General features: G+C 34.6%; 2 protein-coding genes across 2 annotated transcripts in view; both read left to right on the top strand.

Annotated features, from left to right (window-relative positions):
- CENPK (centromere protein K) overlaps positions 1-17640 on the top strand; it is a 60402-nt gene extending 42762 nt beyond the window's left edge. Inside the window, exons 11-12 of the mRNA XM_033852905.2 lie at positions 4533-4577; positions 17528-17640. Of these exons, the coding sequence (XP_033708796.1) occupies positions 4533-4577; positions 17528-17557 (75 nt within the window). The 3' untranslated portion in view covers positions 17558-17640. The remainder of the gene's footprint in view (positions 1-4532; positions 4578-17527) is intronic.
- Positions 17641-17763: 123 nt separating this feature from the next.
- ADAMTS6 (ADAM metallopeptidase with thrombospondin type 1 motif 6) overlaps positions 17764-25065 on the top strand; it is a 262877-nt gene continuing 255575 nt past the window's right edge. The window contains exons 1-2 of the mRNA XM_019929977.3: positions 17764-17902; positions 20112-20476. Of these exons, the coding sequence (XP_019785536.1) occupies positions 17806-17902; positions 20112-20476 (462 nt within the window). The 5' untranslated portion in view covers positions 17764-17805. The remainder of the gene's footprint in view (positions 17903-20111; positions 20477-25065) is intronic.

Here is a 25065-nt window from a genome sequence, read left to right as displayed (position 1 = left end):
TCGTGAAGACTTTTTAGATAAAACACCAAAAGCACAATCCATGAAAGAAAAAAATTGATAAGTTGGATTTTATTAAAATTAAAACATTATGCTCTGTTAAAGACACTGGTAGAATGAAAAAAATAAGCCACAGATTGGGAGAAAATGTGCAAAACACATATCTAAAAAGATAACACAGAACTCACCAAAATATACAAAGAACTCTTAAAACTTAATGAGACAACAAACATCCCAATTAAAAAGAGGGGAAAATGACTAAATTGACACCTCACCAAACAAGATAAACAGATGGCAAATAAGCAGGTGAAAAGATCTCCACATTGTGTGTCATCAGGGAAATGCAAATTAAACAAAAGTGAGATGCCACTACACACCTATCAAAATGACCAAAACTCAGAACATTAACAACATCAAATGCTGAGAAGAATGTGGAGCAACAGGAACTCTCATTGATTGCTGGTGGGAATGCAAAATGATACAGTCACTTTGGAAAAAAAAGTATATTCTAAGCATGCTCTTACTATACAACCCACAAATTGTGCTTCTTGGTATTTACCCAAATGAGTTGAAAACTTATGTTCACACAAAATCCTGCACACCAATGTGTATAGCAGCCTTTTTCATAATTGCCAAAAATTGGAAGCAATCCAGATGTTCTTCAATAAGTGAATGGACAAATCATGGGACATCCATATAATGGTTTATTCAGACATGAAAAGAAATGAGCTATCAAGCCACGAAAAAACAGAGGAAACATTAATACATATTCCTAAGTGAAAGAAGCCAATCTGAAAAGGCTACATACTATATGATTCCAGCTGTATGATATTCTTGAAAAGACAAAAGTATGGAGACAGTTAAAAAATCAGTGGTTGCCAGAGGTTGTGGTTTTGGAGAATTTGTAGGAAGGAGGGCAGGGAAGGGTGGGATGAATAGGTGGAGTACAGGGGATTTTTAGGACAGTGAAACTATTCTTTATGATACTGTAATGGTGGATACATAACATTATGCATTTGTCAAAATCCATAGAACTATAATACAAAGAATGAATCTTAATGTAAACTATGGACTTTAGTTAATAATAATGTATCGGTATTAGTTCATCGGTTGTAACAAGTGTAACACAAATACAAGATGTTAATGATAGTGGAAACTATAGGCAAGGGGAAAGGGGGTATATGGGAACTAAGGAATTTGGGGAAAGAATTTTCTTACTGATTGAAAAAATTCTCAGGAAGAGATGGCTTCTCTTGTTCTGGTGAATGTTATTTGGTCTGCATGAAACATCTGGAACTCTTTAGCCATTCTGTAATCATTAGGAGAGCTGCCATGGACAAATCTGGCATATTTAGTATGGCAGAGTCTCAAAAAAGAGCAAATCGTAATGTTATTGAACTGGGGAATTAATTGACCCTAGAGCTGCCATACTGGGGAGCATGATTTACAAGATAATAAAATTTCCTTCTGGTTTAATCAATTGAGACAGGTTTTTCATGTTTCTTGAAACCGAAGACATTCTATCTGGTAGCAACATTCCACCAAACCATTAAATGGAACTTTCACTCTCGCTGAAATTAATTTTATGGAACAGTCTGACAAAGACTTTAAAAATGTGTATTTTGAGGTTGCTGGAAGAAATAAATTTCTTCCATTTAAAAAGGGCTAGTCATTGTAACACAAAAATAGGAACAAATGAAACAACAGTTGGTTATGAAAAGGAATTAATTATAAATCCCATATCTGATTAAATATAATAATTTAAATACAAATTCTACAAGTAGGATAAACTCTTGACTGGATAAAGACTGAATTAATGAAAGATAATTTGAAGAATTCATCCAGAAAAATAAAGAGAAAAAAATTATGAAGCACAGACAAAAGAGATAGAGAACAAGTTGAGGCACTTCACCAACATAGAAGTTCCTGATGAAAAGAATAGCAGGAATGATAGATAAGCAATATTTGAATAGATAATAGCTGAAAATTTTTCTGCAGAGCAGCCAAAAACCTCAGAAAAACATGCATACTGAATACTGTGTAGGATAAACCACACCATCAAACGGTTTAGTGAAGCTGTAAAATATCAAGAAGAAAGAATTTTCAAAGATACTAAAAAGAAAAGACAGTTTACCAAGATGGAAATAGCAATTATATTGTTCACCTGCAAAAATAAATGTTGGTGCTGAGGGAAAAGAAAGACCATCAGCCTAAAATTCCATAACCAGCTAAACTACTATTCAAGAATGAAGACAAAATAAATTTTCTGACAAATAAAAACTAAAAACCTTTCCCACAACATCCTCTCCCTGAAAGAACTGTTAGCAGACATACTTCTATAAGAAGAAAAGTTAATCTAGGAGGAGGATGGGGCATAAACAGTCATGAACGTGTCAATTTATTTAATGTCAGTTATGAAAGGAAGACATTTAGAAAGAAAAAGTGTTTCTGCAAAAGATGTTGCGAAGATATCATACTTCAGAATATCTGGCTATTCAAATTAAAAAATACAACCTATGTTTAAAGGAAAAATCCCTACAGGGTTACCACGTTTGTATTAGCCTGTTCATAGTGGGGAAAAATAGCAATTTTTTTTACATCATCATATGCATGTATCTTTAGGCATCAGTATTGCAGAAGTAAGGAATAAAAATTTGGTAGGAAGTTAATTTGGGGGAAATATTCAAGGTTTTTTGAAGATGAGATAGGATTTCCCTCTTAATTTTGGCTTATCTTAGGGTATAAAGTGTTTGTTTTGACTGTGGAGCATGATATGCGTTCTAACTGTTAATGGCAGCAGAGCAAAGGGTTGTTTCTGCTTCAAGACCATTGCATACTATAAAGAAACCAATGACTTTTGCTTTTTTGTAAGAAAAAAATGTATAGCAAGTAGGCAAAAAATTTCTTTAGGAGAATATAAAGAGCTCTAAACATAAAAGAACAAGAATTGAAATAGATTATATTAAAATTCGGAATTTCTGTCTATAAAAAAGGAAAACACTTTGAGAGAGAGTGGGAAGGCAACCCATAAAATGGGAGAAATTATTTACAACAAAGAACTCTAATCTGAGATATATAAAGTGTGCCCCAAAATCAACAAATAGAAGACATTCATCCCAATTAAAAATTACATTGGTAAAAAGACTTAAGAGACGCTTCATAGTAGAGAATAAATATCTTTTTTTTTTTGAGAATGAGTATCTTGAAAATGTTTTTAAAAGCAAGGAGAAAGAGCTTCTTAGTTCATTCTGGCTGCCTTAAGAAAACACCAAAAATTGGGTAACTTATAAACAAGACATTTATTTCTCACTGTTCTGGAGGGTGGAAGTCTGAGATCAAGGTGCCAACATGGTCAGGTGAGGGCCTTCTTCCTGGATCACAGCCAGTGACTTCTTGCTATCTCCTCATATGGTGGAAGGGCTGAGGGATCTCTGTATGGTCTTTTTTATAAGAACACTCATCCCTTTTATGAGGGTTTTACCCTCATGACCTAAGCACCTCCCAAAAGCCCTAGCTCCTAATACCATCACATTGGGCATTAGGATTTCCAGAGGTTGGGAGTGATCAACTGAATTGAATGTTGTTGGGAGATCAAGTAAGCACTACAAAATTGACCACAAGATTTCTCAACATGGATGTCCGAAAAATCATTATTTAGACTTCACTGAGTTCTCTATTATTTGGAGCACATAGTACTTACAATATATGTCACTAAATTATGTAACTTATTACAGTTTGTCTGTAACTTTATTGGGGGAAGGAACCTTGCCTTTTATCTTTATACTTCTTTGCCCTTCACACAATGCTAAAGAGTAGGCAATGGCTATTGGCATATCAAGGTCTTTGCTGTTAGCTCAGTGATATTTCTTTCTTTCTTTCCTTTCTTTCTTTCTTTCTTTCTTTCTTTCTTTCTTTCTTTCTTTCTTTCTTTCTTTCTTTCTTTCTTTCTTTCTCTCTCTCTCTCCCCCCCTCCCCCTCTCTCTCCCTCCCTCCCTCCCTCCCTCTCTCTCCCTATCTCTCTCACACTCTCTCTCTCTCTCCCTCCCTCCCTCCCTCCTTCCCTTCCTTCCTTTCTTTCTTCATTCATTTTTGGCTGCATTGGGTCTTCATTGCTGCTCGTGCGCTTTCTCTACTTGTGGCAAGCAGGGACTACTCTTCGTTGTGGTGCGCAGGCTTCTCATTGAGTGGCTTCTCTTGTTGTGGAGCACGGGATTTAGGAGTGTGGTCTTCAGTAGTTGTGGCACGCAGGCTCAGTAGTTGTGGCTTGCAGGCTCTAGAGCACAGGCTCAGCAGTTGTGGAACATGGGCTTAGTTGCTCCGTGGCATGCAGGATCCCCCCAGACGAGGGCTCAAACCCGTGTCTCCTGCATTGGCAGGCGGATTCCCAACCACTGAGCCACCAGGGAAGTACTAGCAGGTGTTAACATTTTATGATAATAATTCAGGTTGTTTTGTTTCTCAAACAAAATTTTATAGATTTAGTTGATTCTCACTTTGTGCTCCTCCTTAATTGCATCCTCTTCTTTCTCTGCCAGGTAACTATGATCAAGATACCATATGTTCTTCCTCTGCATACTTTGGTAAGTTTGAGATATATATTTGGTGTTAAAAATATTTATAATTAAAACTTTATATAAATTATCATATATATACAGCCTATCCCAGTTTGAATCATAATGTATCCTATTGCAGCATTTCAAATTAATGTTATATAATTTACCCATGTTGACATGTGTGGATTTTGTTCATCATTTAACTGCCAAATAATACTCCATTGTAGAAATGGATCACAGCTGTTTTGTCCCCTGTTGATAATCATTTAGGTTGTTTCCATTTATTCACTGCTACACATAGTGTTGCCTTAATTATTAATGGGGATTCTCATGTGCAAGAATCTTGTAAGGTTATATATTTAAAAATGAAATAGCTGGGTCAAAGATGCACATCTTCCTCTGTATTAGATATTGCCAAATTTGTTCTTTGTGGTGTTTGCACTTAATTTACACTTCCATCAATGCTATGTTAGATATCACCTCACACCAGTCAGAATGGCCATCAGCAAAAAGTCTACAAACAATAAATGCTGGAGAGAGTGTCAAGAAAAGGGGACCCTCCTACTCTGTTGGTGGGAATGTAAATTGGTGCAGCCACTATGGAGAACAGTATGGAGGTTCCTTAAAAAACTAAAAACAGAGCTACCATATGATCCTGCAATCCCACTCCTGGGCATATATATGAAGAAAACTATAATTCAGAAGGATACATGCACCCACAATGTTCGTTGCAGCACTGTTTTCAATAGCCAAGACATGGAAGCAACCTAAATGTCTATTGACAGATGAATGGATAAAGAAGATGTGGTATATATATACAATGGAATATTACTCAACCATTAAAAAGAATGAAATGATGCTATTTGCAGCAACATGGATGGACGTGGAGATAATCATACTAAGTGAAGTTAAGTCAGACAGAGAAAGACAAATATCATATATCACTTATATGCAGAATCTAAAAAAAATGATACAAATGAACTTATTTACAAAACAGAAACGGACTCACAGACTTAGAGGATGAACTTACAGTTACCAGGGAGGGAGGGTGGGTAGGTGGGATAGATTGGGAGTTTGGGATTGACATATACACACTGCTATATTTAAAACAGATAACCAAAAAGGACCTACTGTATAGCATAGGGCACTTTGCTCAATATTCTGTAATAACCTAAATGGGAAAAGAACTTGGAAAAAGAATAGATACATGTATATGTATAACTGAATCACTTTGCTGTATACCTGAAACTAACACAACATTGTTAATCAACTATACTCCAGTATAAAATAAAAATTAAAATAAATAAATAAGAAAAAAAGAAAGGGAAAAAACCAAACAACAATATACAAGATATTCCATTTGCCCAATCCTCCCAAACAGTTGCTATTATCAAATTTTAACATTTTTGCCACTCTGATGAAAGAGAAACATTTCCATTTCCATGATTGCTAGCAAAATTGAACATTTCATTCTCATTTATTCGTCATTAGGTTTTTTCTCCTGCAACTCTCCTGTTTATGCCATTTTCTTATTTTTTATTTTTTTGGGGCTGTCCCTTATAGATTTGTGAGAGTTCCTTCAATATTCTCGATATTTATTATGATTCATTTATATGTGTTACAAATTTTTCTCCCACTTTCTGGCTTATATTTTCACTTTTTAATGTTTTTAAAATTTTCATTTAATAAATTTAAACTTATCAATCTTTTCCTTTATGCTTTGAGCCTTTGCACATTACTTAAGAAACCCTATAATAGTCTTTCAAAAGATTAGAAAATATTTATTTTAACTATGTCAAATTCAAATCCAGTCTCATTGAAAGAATAAAATATTTTGTGTATTGAATCTGGTTTTAATGTCTGGGAGGTAAATTCAAAACTCATCATCTTTAGAGATAGTCACCTGCTCCAATTTAATAATTTCAAACAAGCATAAAATCAGAATTCTTCATCTCATTTTTTTCTGAAAATACAAGAGAACAGTCTAATTTTAAGACATGCCTTGGTTTTTAACTAAAAAAAAATTAAAGTGCATGCTAATATATTAAAAAATTGTAAGGTAGAAGTTTATTCTTACCTGTAAAATGTTCTCAGTCCCTATTCTTTGACTCTCAGTCTCTTCTGCCTTTCTGTTTCTCAGTCTCTGAAATAAATACACACATGCATTCAGGCATACATATATACAAGTTCCTTCCTCTCCCATATTTCCACTTATTCCATCTTTGATTTCCTGAAAGGGCCCATTCATTTATATTTAATTTGATTTCTAAAGACTGATAGCAAAGCTTTTTTTAGGTAGGGGGTTTCCTATCACCTCCACTTTGCCCATAATCTTCATTTCTTTTTTAAATTTATTTTTACTTTTTTTTTAAAGCCAAGGTGTCTCCCACTGAGAGGTGAGTGCTTTAATTGTATACACTCTTTTTCTATTCTTTTCCATTACGGTTTATCACAGGATGTTGAATGTAGTTCCCTGTGCTATACAGTAGGACCGGGTTGTTTATCCATTCTATATGTAATAGTTTGCATCTACCAAACCCCAAACTCCCAGTCCATACCTTCCCCACCCCCACACCCCCTTCATTTCTTAATTAAACAGAGAATGAGAAGGAAAGCTGGAGGAAAATTTTTTCAAAGAATTTCTATTGCAACTTAAATTCATTCAGGGTTTGATTTAAATTTGTTTCATATAATTCAATTAAGAAATAATGCCTGTGTAGTGCACTAAAACACTTCCATGCTGTATATAATATTAGGATGGCAAGATATTAATATAGCATTTGTATTGCAAGATAAGAAATGAGGAGGAGCCAATAGATTGAGTTAGACGGTTACATGGGTAGGTTCTGTTTGTGAAAATTCATTACACAAAACTTTTCATCAAATTATATATTTATGTACTTTATGAATATTCTACTTCAATAAGAAGTTTTTAAAGACATAAGAGATCAACCTAATGCAATGTATAGATCCTGATTCCAATAAAAATGGTTTTTTTAAACCTTTATTTGCAATTGAGGAAATCTAATATTTGACAAAATTAAGGAATTATTATTGTTTTAAGAGTCATAGTGGTATAGTAGTGGTTATTTTTTTAGTCCTTATATTTTAGAAATACAGGTAAATATTTAATGGATGCAACAGAATGTTATCTGACATTGGCTTTAAGGTAATCCAGTGGGGTGGAACAAGTAATGGGGAAAAACTGGTCTGGTTTGACACTTATTGAAACTGGATAATGGATACATTGAGATTCATTGTACTATTTTTCTTCTTTTGAATGTGTCTGAATTTTCTGTAATGCAGTGAAAATGTACACTTACACACACACATATACACACATACAAAGTTAAATTGAGAATTCATCAATTCTCATGCTGATAATTTTTCACCCTAACTCATAGTTTTTCTTGATTTAGTCATTTGGAGAAAAGGAATCTCTGGGAAATTTTTCATTACTCTGTTTAGACACAGGATGGCACTCTTTGAATAAGTAATTAGCCAAAGTCCACTTCTCATTGAATAAGCTCCTTTCCTTTACAATGCTGCTACTTCCTAAGGTAGTTTGTCTTAGTTGAGAGTAAAAACTTTTCAGTCAGCTTATACAGATGATTACTACTCACACATTAATTTTAGTTTTCTCTGCTGGCTATGTCTATCTACTACCAGTTTTTAAAAAATTCAGGATAAGTTTCAACAACTATTTAAAGGGTGGTTTGATGCTAAACCAGCTCTGTGCCCACACTTATTTTTAGTATTTACAACTATTGCTATGAGATTAGCCATCTTGTGTATTTTAATGCAAATATCTATATATCTATATCCATATCTCTCCATGTGAATCACCTTTATTTAAAACTGTCAATTCCAACCACAGGTCATATTTCTACATTTTAAATAGAATTGAGCTAGATACTACAGATTAAGGTCAAGGTGAGGACTATTGACTGTGGACAGATGCTTTCCCCTTTCAGTCCTCAAAAAAGAATGGAAATAACTGTATTCTTGGATGTTCTCAGTCTGATTCATGCCTTCTTTTAGCCAACTATTCATGTATTCACCAGAAGAATTACACCTACTACCTCCGGTGTAGGAAGGAAAAAAAAAATCAAATAAGCAATAATGTTAACAGAAGCTTGAAACTTAAGAGCTGGTATTCAGAAAGGTCCTCCTCCCTGTCCCCTTCCCTCCGGTCCAATTCCCCTTTCTGGTTCTGGCCATCGGAAATTGACTTGGCGTTAACTGCTGGAATTTCAAGGCGTCAATTACGAGCCCCTCCCCCCCGCCCCCCCCGTCGGAAACTTTTAAACCTCTCCCTACCCTACTCTCAACCGTAGAGGCAGATAAATGATGCAGCAGATTACACCGCTGAAAGGCAACATTTGTCCTGAGCTATTTTCACATTTTTTCCTGTTTCCGATTTGTGTGCCAGACTTTGTTTGCTTGCTTAGGACATGGAAAACATATTTGGGCATTTCCCCACAGTTTAATGCTAGTAGCTTTCTCCCAGCAAATGAAAGTGAAAGTGCTACGTAGTAGCCGTGTTTTATCCTTAAAGTATGGACTGGCAGCTGGTGTGTATGGAGTTGGGGGGGAGGGGTGGGATTGGGAAGCTTGAAAAACCAGTTTTGAGGTTTTGTTTGTTTATCTTGAGATAGTAGCAGGGTTCCTGCCCCCCCACCCACCCTTGGGGTCTGATTTAGAATTTATTTTCATTTGGGCAGTCATTGAAGTTTCATTCAACATACTGTATTAAAAAAAATACGCTCCACTTGTAGCTTTCCCCGGTTGCACTTTAAAACACCATCCAGTCTCACCCTCATCTGGAAATAATGCAAGCTTCTCTCTCTTCCCCCGCCCCCCCTCCTCCCCCACTTCTACTATTTTTTTTTTTTTTCTTCTAAAGCCCCGCATAACCTGAAGTCAGTAATCAGATGGAAAGTGTGCTGGTCTTAGTTTATTTTAGTCTACTTTCCCTTTTGGTGGCAATTTTACTTGTTGAGGTATATTAGAAAACAAACAAACAAACAAAAAAAGGCATTTTGTGCACATGTAGCTACCGAGTCTTGAAATCTGCCACTGATTGAAGTTTACTATAGTTTCCTCAAAGACACTGTTTATGTGCAACTTTTAACATTATTGTTGCGTGGACTTTAAAAAAAAATACACGGAGAAGGGCACTACAGATCTTAACAGTGACATTAGTTCATCTAAAGCCATTCATCCTCCCTCCCCCTTCCCTCTTCCAAGAAACAACTAATCACAAACCAGGCTAGAATTTCTAAAAGAGGTTAGAGGAGGAGGAGGAAAAGAGGCGGAGTGGGGAAGGGGATTGAGGTTAGAAGGGCCAGAATTTCTCTCATTCACAGGGTGGAAAAGTTGACATTGTCTAAACCCTTCTGAATGGCTGGTAGTTGGTTACCCCGATTGTACCTCTACCTCCCCTCCCCCTCCACGTGACGACCCAGGACACATGCGCACCCGACGCAGCCCGGCACATCTGCAGACTGACGTCAGTGTGCTCTGCCTCCGAGGAAAAGCTGCCAAAATTTTCTACTGCTGCAATTCAAGTTGGCTGGGGGCCGGTAGTGAGATCTAGGGCTACTTCAACAAAACTTTGCTGCCCTTCCTGCTCCTCTTGTCTTCTTTTCTCCTGATACCTTTTGATGCTCTTCACATGTTATTTGCATAGCAAAGGCACTAAGCTGTCCAGGAAGAGAGGGCACCACTTCCACCCCCAATAAGTCTTTTTTTTCCCTTCCTTCCTTTCTTTTTTTTCTTCCCCCCCCCCCTTTTTTTTTGGAGGGAGGGGGTGCGGGAGAGAAAGGGGGTTTGCAAAGGCAGCATCTCAGGATGATAGCCTGGATGTATTGAAGGCATCTCTTTTTCTGCCAAATCGGAAAGTCCGTTCTCTAAAGCCCGGGTTAGCCAGACTATAGGGTTTTATTCTGGCTGCAGAATAACTAACTCACTGCTGTGGCTTTGCAAAGGGGGGCAGAAAAAAAAAAAAAGAGGAGAGGGAGTACGTGAGTCGTCCAGTGCAATCTCTATTGTTTGAAACTTACTTTTTATCAGAATTTGAAGATGAAAACGGTAAGGAAGACTTCACAATATTCAATGAAACCTTTTTTTTTTTTTTTTAAATTAAAACTTGTGCTTTGCTTGTCTTCCGAATAACGCGTAGGAAACTTTTTTCTGTGTGGTTTTTTTTTTCTTTTTTTTCTTTTTTTTTTTTTTTTAAATGGCAATGAGTGAGCTTGACTGAACTCATTTTACAGATAGAAATCTTTTAACTCCAGACTAGTCGGGGGTTGGAGAATTCTGGGTCTTGCAAATATTTTATGATGCAAAAAAATATACGTTTATTATACAAATAGACATGTTTTGTGAAGTATGACTTGATGATTTTTGTGGTCTTTAATCACCAAATAGTAATCGGGAAAGTAATAATGATGTGTATTTTAATCTGATTTTCAGTTTTCTTAAAGAAAAACCTTCTGCATTTTATAGTTTCAAGTCAGTGTCTTAAGTAGTCAGACAAGTGCATATTTTATGCCTGGGCTCAGAGGGCAGAATTAATGTGGTAGCTATAGTCCCGATGCTCTAGATATGTTAAGCTCTTAATAGGCTAATCAAAGAGATGGAAATGTGTGCTTTTGATTTACTTTTGGCCACTTGGGACGTGCTAGACTCATAACCCTCCGGAGCCTTGAATATCGGGTATGTCTGTATATATGGTATATGGGATCAAAGTTCAGAGATTGGGGAGGGGTTTGTGCTGGAGGGTTTATTGGAAAGCTGCCTTCAGATAATGTGTACTACAATTCCTGTCTTTGGTAATTTCTTTCCTTGTTGTACTGGAGGCAAAGAGAGCAAGAGAGTGAGAAAGCGCACTGAGAGGGAACAAGAGAGTGAGTTTCTTACTCTTGTTTTTATTTGAGCTGCCGGTGCAACGCGTTTGGGCCAAATGCCAACTGTCTGGGTCACACGCGTTTTATCCAAATAGATTTAGCGCTGCTGTCTGGAAATGGGCTGCTGAATGTTAACTTTAGGATCAACTCAACCAGGGCAGCTCAGACTGTTACCCTCTGTCTGGGTGAAGTGGGATGGGGGTGGGTGGGCGAGGGTGTGCAGAACGAGGGAGGAAAGGGGAAACTGAACTATTGCTTGGAACTTTTAAAAACACACTGGAGTGTGATTTCCAACATATTCCTTTAGGTTCAAATTTCTTGGACAATTTTTTTTTCCTTTCCTTTTTTAGCTTATGTTGATTAGACTGAAACTTAGATGTGTGAATGATAGCTCTCAAAATTCATGACAGAGAAAGAAAGGTAACATAAAACTGGTGTAGTTGAAATTGAGAAAATTAATTTTGAGAGATAATTGTTTTCCTGTGTTTCACCAAAGTGGTAGCTGCAGTTCTGGTTTATATTAATTTAGTGTTTATATGTGATCATTGGTGTTTTGGGCTTTTAAGGAATAGCTGTAGAGGCAAATAAGTTGATTTCAAACAAATCAACTTCATTCATTTCTCACAAATGGCGGCAAATGAAATCTGTATGGTGGTATTAATATTTTTGTGATTCTCAAGGGCAAAAACCTCTACCCTCAAGACCTGAAATACTTTAATATTTTTCATGACTGGGCCAATACGTGTAAGATTAATTCCTACTCTTGTCTACTCTTACCACTTCCTCTTCATTTCCTTGGCAACCATTAGTAACTACTAGTGGATGGGCCTCTATGCCAAATCTTACCCTACGTGTGACTTTCGTGAGAGAATAAAGAGAGTTAACATATTAAGAGAGTTAGTAGCACATTCTTTGGAACATTTGGTGGGGGAAGAGTAAAAGGTGGAAGAAGTGGTTAGCTCTCTTGGTTCTACCAAAGGGCATAGCTGATTATCAACATTTTGAGCTAACGTCAAGAGAAAAAGGTGTTTCTGTTTTTCAGGAGAGAAGTTATAATACGGATAACGTATATTTAACTTGCCATCTGGAAAAAAACATTTTGGGACTATATGTAATTTGGGCCTTGATTTTTGTAGAATAATATTTTGTATTTTTGCTTTTGGCTTATTTGCTTTTCTTGTTAGTAAGTTTTAAGTTTCTTTAACTGTACCTTTCCTCGGAAACCAAACTTGCAAAATTTATATCTGATCTGGAAACTTTTGTACTTCAAGCCTTGGCATATGGTAGGTGACAATAAATATTTGTTGAGTGAATAAATGGAAAATGAGATGAAAAGTTAATTTTCACATATAAAAATTGAGTACCTGAAGGAAGCATAGTATTGTTGCTTCCTCTGTGAAGACGAAATCGGCTTTAAAAGAAATATCCAGAGTTAAGATGAATGAAAGAAGTCGAGAAGGATGTTATACATGTTCTTTAGCTCCATAATGATAGTTCATGAAAGGAAATTGTTACTTGGCTACTCCTAGATCATTTGAGTGGGAAGTAAAGATGATAGAGGAAAAAGACAAGTAAGTACCCTTCAACAAGGGCAGACTACTGAGGGAATCACTAAAGTGCAAGTTGTCTGATCTTATTTCTACTTAGTGTAGCTTTGATCCATGGAAGCTGTTAAATGATCCCTTTACTCTACTGGTTGGTGCATTTGTCTTAGGGAAAAACGCCTATGTGAAATCAATGTAAAGTGGAAGTTTTGATTCTGTTTTCAAATTTAAAATAGTTGTGAGCCCAGTTACCATGACTTAAATTCTTTACTGTTTGCTCTAAAAGACAATACAATCTAGTTGATTGATTCCATCATCATATCCAACCATTCCACATTTAAGGGAAGGAGGAACATGAAACTATTTTTGAAGGAAGGCTTTTGAAAAGTGATGAGTCAGATAACAAGGCGAAGGGGACTAATATTTATTTAACCATTAAAATGAAGTATGTGAACACTTTACATCATGTGTAATCTAGGAAACATCTCATCTATAAAAGTTAAGTAACCTGTAGTCAAGACAGGACTCAAAACCTTTGTGCTTTCCACAGCTTAATGCTTCTGCTGTACAATGTAAGGAGTTAATGCATTATGATTTCTGGGTAATTATGTACTATTTTAATATCAATCTGAATTTTGGAAACTATATCTGGATACGTTAGTACCTATACATATTTGTTTATGATGTCCAGATTAACTTCTTCAGTAGGTATCAGAAAGTAGTTTCACCCTTTCATTTTTTTGTGTAGGTAACTAAGAGTGGTTAGATATGGTAGTTGTTGTTGATTTTAGTTGAACTTGAGCCCACTCGTTTACTTATTGTTAAGTTTCCTCACTGGCATTAGAGGCTTGAAAAATGTGGGAAAGGAAGGAAGGAGTGAGAAAGGAGAAAGAAACTCCAATTTATTGAGTGCCCATGTGCCAGATACTGTAGCTAGTGGTGGAACCAAGGCTGTAGCTCTGGTTTGTTTAACTTCAAAGCTCCTGCCCTTTCTATTATGCATCAGTGCTCTTTTTACTGCAGGTCCTTAAATCAAATGTTAGTGTACTTTTGACCAGGTAGTTACATACTACCTTTTCTTTCAAGGCTACTGGCTTACTTAACTTGGGCATTTATAGGACAGTGCTAGTAATGTTAAGAGTGGAGGTTAAAAAACTGTGAAGAGCAGGAAATTTCTCAAGGGGAAAAAAAGAGTTGTTCCCTAAACCCAGGTAATTATATTGTAAGTTTGTCAGTTTCAGAGCCCAGGAAAATAGGAAAAAAGGATGAATGTGATTCAGTACAAATCTGTCACCACTACTAGAAATTAACTCGAATGTGTTAATTATATATTCCTCTTTAAAGGAAGATTAAAGTATATGAGGGACTCACTTAATGTCAGACATTTTTATGTAAAACACTCAAGTGATCTGAAAAAAAAATGAAGAGTAAATGTTCATGAAGCAACTGTTAAGGAGCTGGAGACTGTACATAAGTAGGTTGGGAATCAAGATAACTGGATTATTTTCTTTACCGTTGACCCTTGAACAACACTGGTTTGAACTGCAAGTCCACATATATAAGGATTTTTTTCAATAATAATACTACAGTAATACACTATCCTTGATTGGTTGAGTCTGTTATGGAGAAACCATGTGTGTAGAGGGCCAACTGTAGGTAATATTCAGATTTTTGCAGAAGGTCAGTACCCCTGGCTCACATGTTGTTCAAGGGTCAACTGTGTTGTTATTGAATGACGGTGTGATTTAATCTCTTTATAAATTCTTGCCTGTGAAAAGACATATACTGCCTGTTGTTTTGCCTAAATCATTGTAGAAGAAATTTTGAGATGAAACAGTTATTGTGTATCAAGTTGCTTAAAATTTCATGTTAATTAACTATCATTTATGAATATCTATTTTGATACTGGTTGTATGCAACTGCTATTGTATATTTAAGTTACAGTGACTTAAAATGGAAGCGTGATATAATAGAAAGAATTTAGACTTTAGAGTCAGATAGTCTTATGTACGACTCTGGGCTCTGCTGTTTTCAAGCTATGTGGCCACTATGAGCTTCAGCTTCTTTACCTGTAAATTGGCAGCTGTATTAGTTATCAATTGGTGCAAAGAATATCACCATAAACTTAGTGGCTTAAAACAACACACATTTATTAACTAACAGTTTCTGTGGTTCAGGAGTCTGGGCATGGCTTAGCTCTATCTTGTGCTTCAGAGTCTCTCACGGGGCTGCAGTCAAGGTGTTGGCAAGGACTAAGGTCACCACAGAACACTTGATTGGGGAGGCATATGCTTCTAAGCTCACATATTCAGGATTTAGTTTCTTGCAAGCTATTGCATTGAGGGCCTCATTTCCTAGCCAGTGGTTATCTGAAGGCTGCTCTCAGTTCCTTGCCATGTGAGCCTCTCCATATGGCAGTTTGTTTCATCAAAGCCCGACAAGGGAGTCTACTGTTAAGATGAAGTCAGAATCTTTTGTAATCTAATCATTGAAGTGACATCCCCTCACCTTTGCGGTATTATATTAGTTAGGATCAAATTACTCAAAGGAAGGGGGTTACAGAAGGGCATGGATTTTAGGAGGAACGATCATTGGGACCATCTTCCTGACACAGGGACAATAATACCTGCTTTACAAGATTGCTGTGAATATTAAAAGAAGTAACATATATTTAAAGTTCTCTTTATTTTTGGACCTGACCTTAAACTACCTTTCTAGATATTATTACCTGTTAGTCTTCTGCATAGGAACCAAACTTACTATTATTACTAATAATATTTTCCATTTTTTTCTTTCCATCTAGACTTTGTGGACTCTGTTTCTTTAATTTGTAATGGTTGCCCTCAGAAGTTTGACTTGTGAAATTCTGTTCATCTTCCAGAGTCTATCTGAAATGTTACTTTTTTTCATAAACTTTCCTTCACCCATCAGACTCAGAAGTCATCTCCCTCATCTGATCTCCTCTAATACCTTTTATAACTTTATTATGGCATATATCAGCCTGTCTTGAGTTTTTTCTTTGTTCCTTAGATTATGAGTTCCTAAAGGGCAAAGATTGCGTCTTAATCTTTTCTTATCCCCATGTTATTATAGCATCATTTTTAAAACATTGTAAAACAACAGTTTTTGATTAATGAATTAGTTTTTCCAAGGTTTAGCAGTTTAATAATTTATAGACACAGATGTAAGGAACTTTAAATGGTTGTGGTTGTTTTATATGTTGTAATAACAATATTTCTAGCACTATAGGGAATGAAGTATTCCAAATAAGTTAAGTTTACAGTTAATCTTAAATATCCTTTAATATCCCTAAATTGATTTTATTTTAATCACTATTAATTAATTCATTCATTTACTCATCCATTTTTTTCAATCAACAAATATGTAAGGATTTATTATATGATAATCCCATGTATTAGGGTCTTGGGATGAAAATCTAGTATCTTTTGTATACTTCTCTGTCATAACAATAAGTTACATTATTAAAAGTAATTTAACCTTTTATTCCTGACTCAGGCATAGTATTTTGAATATCAGATATTCAGCTGTACCACAGTCGTAATATACAATATGAACTATTAAGCTACATAAGGGCTATTTGTCTCTAGCTCCAACTGTATTGCTTGGGCTTCTAAAACTACTTTGTAGTTTTTCCTCTTTTTTTGTCACGTTTGTGCTTTTACTGAGCTAGTTTCTAGTCCCTTTGTTATTTTCTTATTCTAAAGTGCTATGTGCTAGGAAATTAGGTAGCCAAGTATGTCAGTGTTCTGTATAAAACGTGAATTCATGGACTCTGAAATTGTAAGTCGAAAGAAAAGTACGTGAGATGGGACATGAAATCTGTTGTGATACCTGAATTGAATTTTTAAAACTTCTTTTCAGAAAATGAACTACTTTTCTTTACAGTTACATTCTAGATAGTTTAAATTGTCTCATATGTGTTGCTTTATGAGTCATAAAAGACTTCCAGATAAAGTCAAGGGTTACAGTAAATATGGTTCAACTTTTCAGAAGTTTAGTTTATGCTACTGAGTTTTCACAGACAGCTGCTTAATGCCACTGTGTATTTGTAGATCTACTCTGTAAGAAAAAAAAGATAGGTGCCTCATAAAGCAACAAATCAATCTCTGGACAGCAGTGTACTGAAAAGCATGTTAAGGAATGCAATCACATACTGTTTATCACTTTCACAAAATTATCTTTGTAAAGTCAGCCTAGTTTTTATTTTATCAAAAGGTTAGTCGCTATACCCATACATTGTTATCTTCAAAGTTTTAAAAAGAATTTTTATAATCCTCTTCGGGTTCCTTCTTTGATTATTAAGTAGCTTTGGCATTATCCTGCTAACCATTTAGGTTTCTAATTTGGTATTTAGTCTTGTGAATGTTTATTTAAACTATAAAGGACAACAATGGTTTGATTTAATTATGTTATTTTGTAGTATGTCCTTTGGCAAGCATTCAACAATATAGATCTGTCCATTCAGAATATTTTTCAGTTAACTTAAATTTTTTTTTTCTAGGTTAAAAAATGGCCATACTTTAGTGACTAATCAGCCTAATGCTCTGCTTGTGAAAATTTTACCATCATTATCTTTTTCATTTTGGACTGAGAAAATGAATCCAGATACAGAAGAAAGTACGGGATGTTGGAAAAAAATACCCGTTAAACAGTGGAATATCTAATAACTAATCTGCAAGAAGTATTAAAGAAATAAAATTGTTATGCTTCGATTTTGGCATGGTATTGACTCTCTAGCGCATAGGTAGCCCTCTAAAAAATCATCCAGTTTTCTAAATTATGGAAATTTTGTGGAAGACGTTGACCTGGATTTTGAGCCTCGTCATGGCTTCATCGGAATTTCATAGTGACCACAGGCTTTCATACAGTTCTCAAGGTAGGATTCCTGCTTTTGAAACTGACAAAAAAAACGTTGCTATTTATCTTACAAGAAAAGACTCTGAATATTTAGTTTGGATGAACGTTTTCTTTGGGATGTATGCTGGTAGGAGTGGAGGCCTACTGTGTCAATTCAGTGCTGGTTTCATAAATGTTAATGACGCTAAAAGAGTTTGTTTAACTTGTCCTACTAGTATTTAATATCCAGTGCATTTTAGAGTTGACTGGTCTTTCTTAGAAGATGATACACCTAGGCCTCTTCCTCTGAATTCTAAACTTTAATAGGGTTACTCATTGCCAGTATTTACAGGCAAGGTCATGTTCAAAAGGAATCCAAAGGTTTTTCTTGCAAAAGAGCAAGAAAGCAGGCAAATTCTGATATAAGATCCTTCTAATATGGACCCTTAGTGGAAAAATGTGTTTCCAAACTTAAGAATTCTGATATAAGGACTGGAAACTAGATAAAAGAGTAAGAGTTATAAGAAGTTCAACTTTTCAGATTCTAACCCATAGGTCCCTATAATTTTAATCTGTAAAATTGAACTTCATATCATAGAAAAGATCTTAACAGAGGTCCCAGGAGTGAAGGTCATTTTGTTTTCCATGGACCAGTCCAATTCTTATGGAATTATTGAAAGCATACCTTTTGGATTCTCCTCCCATGAATGTATAGTTCATTTTTTTGGTGCTGATGAGCCAGATTTTCAAGGCTATTATAGATTGATGTATGTATCTAGAAGTCCATATGTACAAAATGTGGCTCTCAAAGTAGATCAACAAAGCCATAGCATTTAGTATAAACTCTTATTTATGAGAAGTGAAATAAATATTATTTTTCAGTTTTTTTTCCATTTGGTCATGGTTTCATGGGAGTTTATATTTGTGGATGAACTTCATGTGTAGACAGTGAAGCAATTTGCAGACATTTGGTTCCACCTTAGTGATAAACTTAGCTAAAGGAAGATGTGGTTAAGAAGGTAGATTGGTAATATTTAGTACACCTAAGTGAGGAAAATATATTTAATAGTCCTCTGAATTTTTTGTCAATCTGATAATTATTAAACAACTTTATTTTGATATAGTATACATACCATGTAATCACCCATTTAAAGTATACAATTCAGTGGTTTATAGTATATTCACAGAGTTGTACAACTATCATCACAAGCAATTTTAGAACATTTTCATTACCCAAAAAAGAAACTCTGAAATCATTAACAGTCACTCCCCAGTTCCCTCCAAACCAACTTACCCCCAGCCCTAGGCAACCTCTAACCTATTTCTCTCTGCAGAGATTTGCCTATTCTGTATATTTATATAAATGGAATTCTATGTGACTGGTTCCTTTCACTTAGCATAGTGTTTTTATAGTCTTAGATAATGAACTTTGATTATGAAGGCATTCACGTCATACCATGTATCAGTACTGCATTTCTTTCTGTTGTAGAATAATCTGTTGTATGAATATACCATGTATTATTATAACAATAATTATTATTGTTATAATTATTATTCATTTGTCAATTGATGGACATTTGGGTTATTTACCTCTTTTGGCTATTATGAATAATGCTGCTATGAACATTCATGTACAAGTTTTTGTGTTGATGTACATTTTCATTTCTCTTGTAAAAATACCTAAGAGTGGAATTGCTGGGTCAGGTGGTAGTTCCATGTTTAACTTTTTGAGGAACTGCCAGACCGTTTTCCAAAGTGGCTGCTGTATTTTACATTGTGACTGATAATTTAAAAAAAAAAGAAAAAAATTCTACAAGACCGTAGAGATTCTATATAAACTATTTTGGATAACTTTCATAAACATATTTATCTGAATGAAATTCTGTTCTTTTACATATGTGTACTTTTCACTGTTTTTTGTTTCAATATAAAATATTCATATTTACTGTAGAATTTAGCTTTTAGAATTCATGTCTTTAAAATTAGATTTAAAAAAGAAAAATAGCCTTTCAAAATAATTTTAGAATTTTTTTTAAGGAATGGAATATTTGGAACTTAATTCATTTTGAGATTTTAAACTTCTGCTCTTTCGTTTTTGTTTAATATAACATTTTTTGTCCATACCTCACATATAATGATACATAGTTTTAAGCAATATAGTTGTTGTTTATACTGCTACTTCTTTGTTCTGTTAAATTTTCTTTTCTTCCATGTGTTTTTTCTGGATTCTCTGCCTTGTGATTACAAAGAGGAATTCCTGACTTATCTAGAACACTACCAGCTAACTATTCCAATAAGGGTTGATCAAAATGGAGCTTTTCTCAGCTTTACTGTGAAGAATGATAAGCACTCCAGGAGAAGACGGAGTATGGACCCTTTCGATCCACAACAGGCAGTATCTAAGTTATTTTTTAAACTTTCAGCCTATGGCAAGCACTTTCACCTAAACTTGACTCTCAACACAGATTTTGTGTCCAAACATTTTACAGTAGAATATTGGGGGAAAGATGGACCCCAGTGGAAACATGATTTTTTAGACAACTGTCATTACACAGGATACTTGCAAGATCAACATAGTACAACTAAAGTGGCTTTAAGCAACTGTGTTGGGTTGGTAAGTAGATGTTATAATTTTAAATTTCTGATGGGAAAATAAATTCACAATATAAATGTCTTTCCTCAGATTAATAAAATATATACATATATATACATATATATATGTGTGTGTGTGTGTATATATATATATATATATATATATATATATATATATATATATATATACAGTTTATCTAGGGAAGGTAACGTTCTAAAATTTTTTATTTCTGCTGCCTTTGCTTTTGATAATCTTTTTCATAATGTTTGCACTGACTTTTCAAAGTAAGAACAAATTTTAAAACCCCATATTATTAGTAGAAGAATGAATGAAACCTCACGTTTCCTTTTAGAGTTACATTTTTCTGTTCAAATAGGATATCCTTAATGCATATAAAAAACTCAATCATTATGAGGAGCTTAAGGGTATTGTATGTATGTATGTATATATTATGACAGGAAACCATGACATGGATTGCCTCCTTAGGTCTCTTTCTATACTATCTTTCTCTGGTAATCAACATAGCTTAAAATTACGTATGACCTACTTAATGTTTATAAGTTCTTGAAGGAAAATCTTTTATATCAATGTCTCTTTATGAAGTAATTTTCCCTATATTTATCTGAAAATTGATAATAAATCTTATTTTACTTAGAAATTGGATTTCAAGAGTATAGGTTCTAGCCTGGGCATTTGAGTCCATTCTAGTCTAATGGTAAATACATAGTTCAAGGTGGCACATAGTAATGGTTGTAGAACAAAGCATGTTCTTCTACTTCTGCTTCCTCTAGTTCACACTTCCTTTACTGCTTTTATCCCGTTCAGGCTAGTATAGATGTTTCATTAAAGCTTTATCTGTTTAAAAGAGTACACACATTTTGATGCTCTCAACTCACATTTTCAGAAATTGTTTTTCTTCCTTACTCTATCACATCCATATCCTCATTTTTACTTCAGTATAAACAACTACATAATTAGAGTTGGGTTTAAATAGTTCTAAATTTGGAAGGAGTTTTACGAACCACCCAGTGGAGAAAAATTTTCACTATAGGTATACATAAGAATTTGCTCAGATTATCTATTTTCTTTAACTATTAATAAGTCAAAACGATTACTTAGATTTTAATATTTGGGTTTAATTCCTATAAAATAGACACATTGAATACATTCCTCTCTAGCTTCTTTCTCTATAAGCAGTGTTAAGCTTTATATACAAAAGAGATTTATCTTTTTGAATAAAGATAAATTATCCAAAATAAATCTGTTTTAAAACTTCTTACATGTTAAAATGACATTTGCTGTTAAGTACAATAGAAAAATACTGTTCCTAGTCATTGACCAAGCTCTTTGAATTTGGCATTAACATTAATTATTGCCATTGATAATTTTAACAGGGTGGTGAAATGAACGGATTTGAGATTTAGGGGAAAAAAGCTAATTCTATTGTGAGATTTGAGGGAAGAGGAGTGATTGGAAATATTAAGATGAGTTAGATCATGTAGGAGGTAATGAAGGCCTATAGCAAGACTATGGCCCTGGGAATGGAGAAGATAGAAAGAATTTGAACCACATTTTGGTGAGAAAATTTATAGGATTTGTGTCATTAATTTTTCTTCCCTGGCATATAGTACATAGTAGATATTTAATAATATTTTTAAAAATTGAAATATCATTGAACTGGGTGTGGGATGAAGGAGAGAAAGTAATTGAAGTTGATTGAGGTTTCTCTTTTTGATGAGGCTGTATATGAACTTACTAGCAGAGAAAGGGAATGGTAGTAGAATGTTGGATTAGAAAGGAAGATAAAGAGAGTGATTCTGATATAGTAAATGTGAAGAATCTGAAGAAATAAAGGTTAAAGATGTCTAGTTGGCTTTTGGGAAATATAGCTCTGAAATTTAGAAGAGAATTTAATTCTGGAAATAGTTGAGAATTGCTGATATAAGTGACTACTGATGAAACGGTAAAAGATGTTGATGAGGCAAAAGTGAGAAGGTTGTAAATGGAAACTTTTCTATACTTAAGGGGATAGCAAAGTGTCATTCATCTATTTTTCATCCTAATTGAGACTTTCTGTGTGTCTTATTCTCTCTTATTTCTATTCGTTAACACCTGTTTTACTTTGCTTCCTATTGAAACTGCATGGTCCATGTTGACTCACTTTTTTTGTTGTTGTTGTTAATTTTTATTGGAGTATAGTTGCTTTACAATGTTGCTCGATCTAGGTGTGGTCTGCCAGGTTTGTCCACTAGTTACTATTTCCCCTTGGCAACTAATAAGGAATTTGTGAGCAGATACTTTGTGAGCAGATACTATGTAAATATCCTATTCTTCATCTCACTTTTACCCACCAGTTTTAGTAACCCTCGCCTTCATTCTTATTTTATATCATGTTACATTTTTAATCAAATGGAATATGTAAACAAGTTTTTCTAAAATCCCACTTTTCTAAGGCCCCTTTTAGTCAATTCTGTTTTTAATTGTTCTATATAAAATAGTTTTCAATGTAGAGATCGTTAGTGTTTTCTAATCATACTTCCTTACCCATAGTTTCAGTTTTACAATGCTTGCACCACTCAAAGGAAAAAATTCCTAACATTATAATCTATCAGTTGTTTAAAATAATGTTACTTTTTAGTTTGCTTTATATTTGCACCATTGCTTTCTTATTTAGGTTTTGTTTTTCTGGAGTTTCTAGTTAGTTTTATTTTGTCTTATTGAGGAAAAAAAAAATGATTTCTTTACCAACGGATCAGTTTCATCCAGTTCCTTAGTCCTTATACCTATTGCTTGGAATATATTCCATTCTTCTTTGGAGGCATTTTTCTTGGAGTGTATGGGTTAATTAATTTCTTGAGCTATTACACTTCTCTCATCTTGGGATTTCTTTTTTCCTAGGTTAGTTCCACATCTTCTTCTTTCTGAGTTTACATCCTGGTTTTGTTGGAGAACATCTTCAAGTAATTACCTCAGAAAAGGTGCCTGAGAAGTAAAATTTCTGAGTCCTTGCCTATTTGAAAGTGACTTTATGTTACCCTCATGTTTGGTTAATAATTTAGTTGGATATAGAATTCTAGGTTCAAAAATAGTTTTCCTTCAGAACCATGGATGGTAGAATTGGAAAAGGGAAATATGGGGTATCAAATTTATCTCTATGGTTTTATATCTTAGGAAAAGATTTAAAGAGCTAAAAAAAATTGGCATTGATACATTTTGGGTGGCAGATAGAAGTCTGCTTCTTGTTCTTTTCCTCTTCTTTTAAAAGTTTTTTTTTCAATATGATATGCTTTTCTCCTATCCTTCCTGTTTCAAGAATTTTATAAATAATGTGGTAAGCTGTGGGTCTTCTTTCCTGACCCCTATTTTGTATTTGATGGGTGATTTCAATTTAAAGAGCCTCCTTCAACTTAGAGAAATTTTAAAAAATATTTCCTTAGTGATTTTATCTCCTTGTCCCTCACCACCCCATTCTGTAATTGGTTTTCTGCTTCTCTTATCTCTCTTCCCCCCTTTTTTTTCTGTTCTAAGTTCTATGAGATTTTCCTACTTTTGCTTTCTTTTTCTTTAATTGATTTACAAATTATAGCAGTCATATTTCTAATTTTCAACAGATCTTTCCTGCATTGTTTCTTTCTTCATATTTTGTTCTTATTTGATGAAAAATGATTTTCTTCTATCTCTCTAAGATACTAAAGACTATAAACCTAGTTTTAAAAGACCAATGACCCCATTAGACTTTCTATTCATTTAGTTAAGTTCATAGTTGCTTCTCTACTTTTTCCATTATTAATTCATCCATTCACCAAGTGCTTATAAGTACCTACCATGTAACAGGCACTGTTCTAGGTGCTAGGAGTACAACAGTGAACAAAACAAGAATCCCTGTTATTGTATAGCTTGCATTCTAGTGGAGGAGATACACAATAAGATAAATAAATAAAAATCATAATATGTTGGATACTGATAAGTTCTAATGTAGAAAAAATATTGAGTAAAGACCTTAAAAGAAATGAGGAAAGGAATACTGACATCTGAGACATAAGATTTCCAGGTGGAAATCTTCAAGTACAAAGGTCTGATCTGAGAGTGTTTGAGGAACAGCAAGAAGACTACCATGGCTAGAGCTAAGTGAGAGAGAGGAAGAGTAATAGAAGGTGAAGTTAGAAAGGAAACTTGGGGGCCAGTTGTTAGGTTTTAGAGGACACAGTTAGGATAGAATCAATGATGATTCCAAGCTTGGGGCCTGAGCAGCTAGAAGAAAATAGCAGCCATCACATGAGATGAGAAAGACTCAGACATTAACTGAGATGGAAAAGCTTAGGAGGAGTAGGTTGGGGGGTGGTATATATCATAGCTTCAGTTAGACATGTTAAACTTGAGATATTGTATAGGATTCTGGGTATCCAAGCCTGGAGTTCAGGAGAGAGATGTGTGTTATGAAGTTATTTTGGGGGTCATCTATATAAATATAAATGACATTTAAAGCCAGGAGATTATGTGAAATTGCTTAAGGGAGAGTATATATAGAATAAATAAGAGGTCTAAGGACTGAGCCTTTGGGTGCTCCAAGGGGTTAAGGAGGTCAGAAAGATGTGGAAGGGACAGCAAAG

The sequence above is a fragment of the Tursiops truncatus genome, chromosome 3, assembly GCF_011762595.2.
Source record: "Tursiops truncatus isolate mTurTru1 chromosome 3, mTurTru1.mat.Y, whole genome shotgun sequence".
In the NCBI taxonomy this organism is placed as follows: Eukaryota; Metazoa; Chordata; class Mammalia; order Artiodactyla; family Delphinidae; genus Tursiops; species Tursiops truncatus.
This window is presented reverse-complemented; position numbering and strand designations above follow the sequence as displayed.